General features: G+C 43.5%; 1 protein-coding gene across 1 annotated transcript in view; it reads left to right on the plus strand.

Annotated features, from left to right (window-relative positions):
* The window catches only part of usp8 (ubiquitin specific peptidase 8), a gene marked incomplete at its 3' end in the record, with an annotated part of 18,047 nt that extends 15,161 nt beyond the window's left edge, over positions 1-2,886 (plus strand). The window contains 2 exon segments of the mRNA XM_016532781.1: positions 2,478-2,620; positions 2,703-2,886. Of these exon segments, the coding sequence (XP_016388267.1) occupies positions 2,478-2,620; positions 2,703-2,886 (327 nt within the window).
* Positions 2,887-2,891: the final 5 nt, after the last annotated feature.

Consider the following 2,891-nt stretch of genomic DNA (forward strand, 5'->3'; position numbering starts at 1 on the left):
TTTTTTTTTCAATTTTTTACAGGAACACTGAATGACCAAAAAAAGCACCAGCCCTAAGTTCATGGTTATATATATATATATATAAAGTATAGTATTTCAGTCTGGCGAGTAAACAAAAAAATTTACTAGCCAATGGCGATTCAATTGCCAAGGTGTCCGTAGAGGGTTGAAGGATTACATTTCCAATCATTAGAGATAAGCAGACCAGTACCTCTGCTTACCTTTTACGACGTCCATGGTTACTGTTACATTACTAAGATTGCGCCGGTGTGTATAGCCTGCCGTCCGCTGCCTGTTGTGCTTACACGTCTGCTTGTTTTAATGTATTTTATATTAGCCATTTTACAAAATATTTAGTCACTTTTAACCTACGATCGCCAAACACTGCTTGGCATTAAAGCCATCACTGAAGAGCTATTCCGTGATGCTAAGTGTGGTGCACAGTTTGCTCCTCCTCTGGTGACTATACCTGAGTATCTGCGCCGGCTGCCTGGTCCTCTGCCGGGAAGGAAGCGCCGCAAAAGACGGGGTTTTGCGGTCAAGTTCAAGCTCCTCCTGTCCGAATCAGATTTTCAACCTCGCACTGGCCTTCACACCTACATGGCAGGGCACGGCCGCTTCATAGCGGGCGCGCGTTATAACCACTGTATGCGTGGAATATACCGATTGCTGGGGATCCGCTGGATCAACTTCACCCCGTCTGCGCCGAGGTGGCGTTTGTATTAGTCACCTCCGTTCGCTTTCTTCAGAGCGGACCATTGAGTCGCGAGAGATCAGGATGTCATTGATTAACGCCAGGTCAGTGTCAAACAAGATGGTTATCATCAATTACTTTTTAAATTCACGTACACTAGACTTTTTGTTTATCACGCAAACTTGGCTTACTCCAGGGGACCTGAGCACGTTTTCTGAACTGGTACCATCTGATTGCAAATTCTTAAGCTCTCCTCGCTCTGTGGGTCGAGGTGGTGGACTGGCTTCTATTTTTAAACAGAACTATTGTTGTCGGATGTTAGCGACGGATGTCTATTCCAGTTTTGAACTACAGTTATTTGTTTTGGAAATGGATAATCCGATGGATCTCAGTTATTTATCGTCCACCTAAACCACATAAGGACTTCATTAACGAGTTTTCAGACGTTTTAGGGGGAATTATCCCCAATTTTGATAGACTTTTAATCCTTGGAGATTTTAATATACATGTGTGTTGTCCAACTAATCTCTTAGCCAGAGAATTTTTGAGCCTTATTGACTCTTTTGATTTGGCACGGCTTGTGAATGTTCCTACTCATGAACATGGTCATGCCCTTGATTTAGTGCTTTCTCATGGTTTGTCAGTACATGATTTTGCAATAGACGACCATGCTATCTCAGATCACAAGCCTATTACGTTCAGAGTCCCCACAAATGTTAACATTACTAGACCTACCAAGGCTGTTCGTTGGTCTCGTATGATCACACCAACCACTTGTACTGAGTTTTCAGCTGTTTTTAAGGAGGTATCCCAATCATCCGACTTAGTTTGTGATGATTGGAGTGGTGTTGACTATCTTAATCATTTTAATACTATCTCTGCTAATATTTTAAACTCTCTGGCCCCTAAAAAAGCCAAGCAACACAAACCAAAGGCTGGGTCCTGGCTCAATGATGATACTCGTGCTCTTCGACAGGGCTGCAGAAGGGCCGAAAGAAGGTGGAAAAAAGATAAGCTGCAAGTTTCTTATGAAATATTAAGAGACAGTCTGATACAATACCAGAAAGCGGTGAAAACAGCAAGGTTTAAGTACTTTTCAGATTTGATTGAAAAGAACTTTCACAATTCAAGAGCACTTTTTTCCACTATTAATGCGGCTATCAACCCTTCAGGTGATCTCTTCCCTACAGAGTCCACGGCTATATGTGACAAATTCCTTAATTTATTTGTGGACAAGTTAAGGGATATTAGGCTAGATATTCCCTCTCCTTGTCAAGATCCCTCTGTCCCTCCACTCTTTACCAGCATCTTAAGTCAGTTTGAGCCTGTAACTCTGCCTGCTCTACAAGATATTGTAAGCCAGCCTAAACCCTCTGGATCCTCCGATGACATTCTTCCTCCTCGATTTTTTAAGCACATTTTTGAGGTGATTGGGCCTACTGTTCTTAAGATTGGGATAGGGTTAGGGAACCCTGAACAGCTGCCTTGAAATGGCAATGGTTCCAGATGACACGAAGCACGCCATTGTACATCCACTGCTTAAAAAACCTAATTTAGATCCGACAGTGTTGACTAATTTTAGGCCAGTCTCAAATCTCTCTTTTATGTCTAAAATTTTAAAGAAAATAGTGTTTCACCAACTACAGAGCTTTCTGTTTAATAACAATATTTTCAAAGTGTTCCAATCCTAGTGTGGAGTCACAGTTAGATTATTAAGACTTTACAGTGATAGTGATGGTCTGTGGTGATGAGGGGCTTTAATCGGCGCTGTGTGTTTGTACAGGACTGTCTGAAGCTGTTCTCTAAAGAGGAGCGTTTGACCGACAGCAACCGCTTCTACTGCCGCCACTGTAAGACGCACCGAGACGCCATCAAGAAGATGCAGATCTGGAAAGTTCCGCCCATTTTACTCGTACACTTGAAACGGTGAGTCACGTCTGCAGCGCTCCAGCGCAGGGCTCTGATGTCCCGTAAAGCAGCATGTGAAAGGTGTTTGTGTGTTTGTAAGGTTTAAATACGACGGCCGGTGGAGGGAGAAGCTGCAGACGCTGGTGGATTTCCCGCTGGATAATCTGGACCTGTCACAGTACGTCATCGGACCCAAACCCAACCTGAAGAAGTACAGCCTGTACGCTGTGTCTGTGAGTACACAACCACACACACACTCACTCACTCACTCTCACACACACACACACAC

Source organism: Sinocyclocheilus rhinocerous, unplaced genomic scaffold (genome assembly GCF_001515625.1).
Source record: "Sinocyclocheilus rhinocerous isolate Xijiao unplaced genomic scaffold, SAMN03320098_v1.1 scaffold7355, whole genome shotgun sequence".
Lineage (NCBI taxonomy): Eukaryota > Metazoa > Chordata > Actinopteri > Cypriniformes > Cyprinidae > Sinocyclocheilus > Sinocyclocheilus rhinocerous.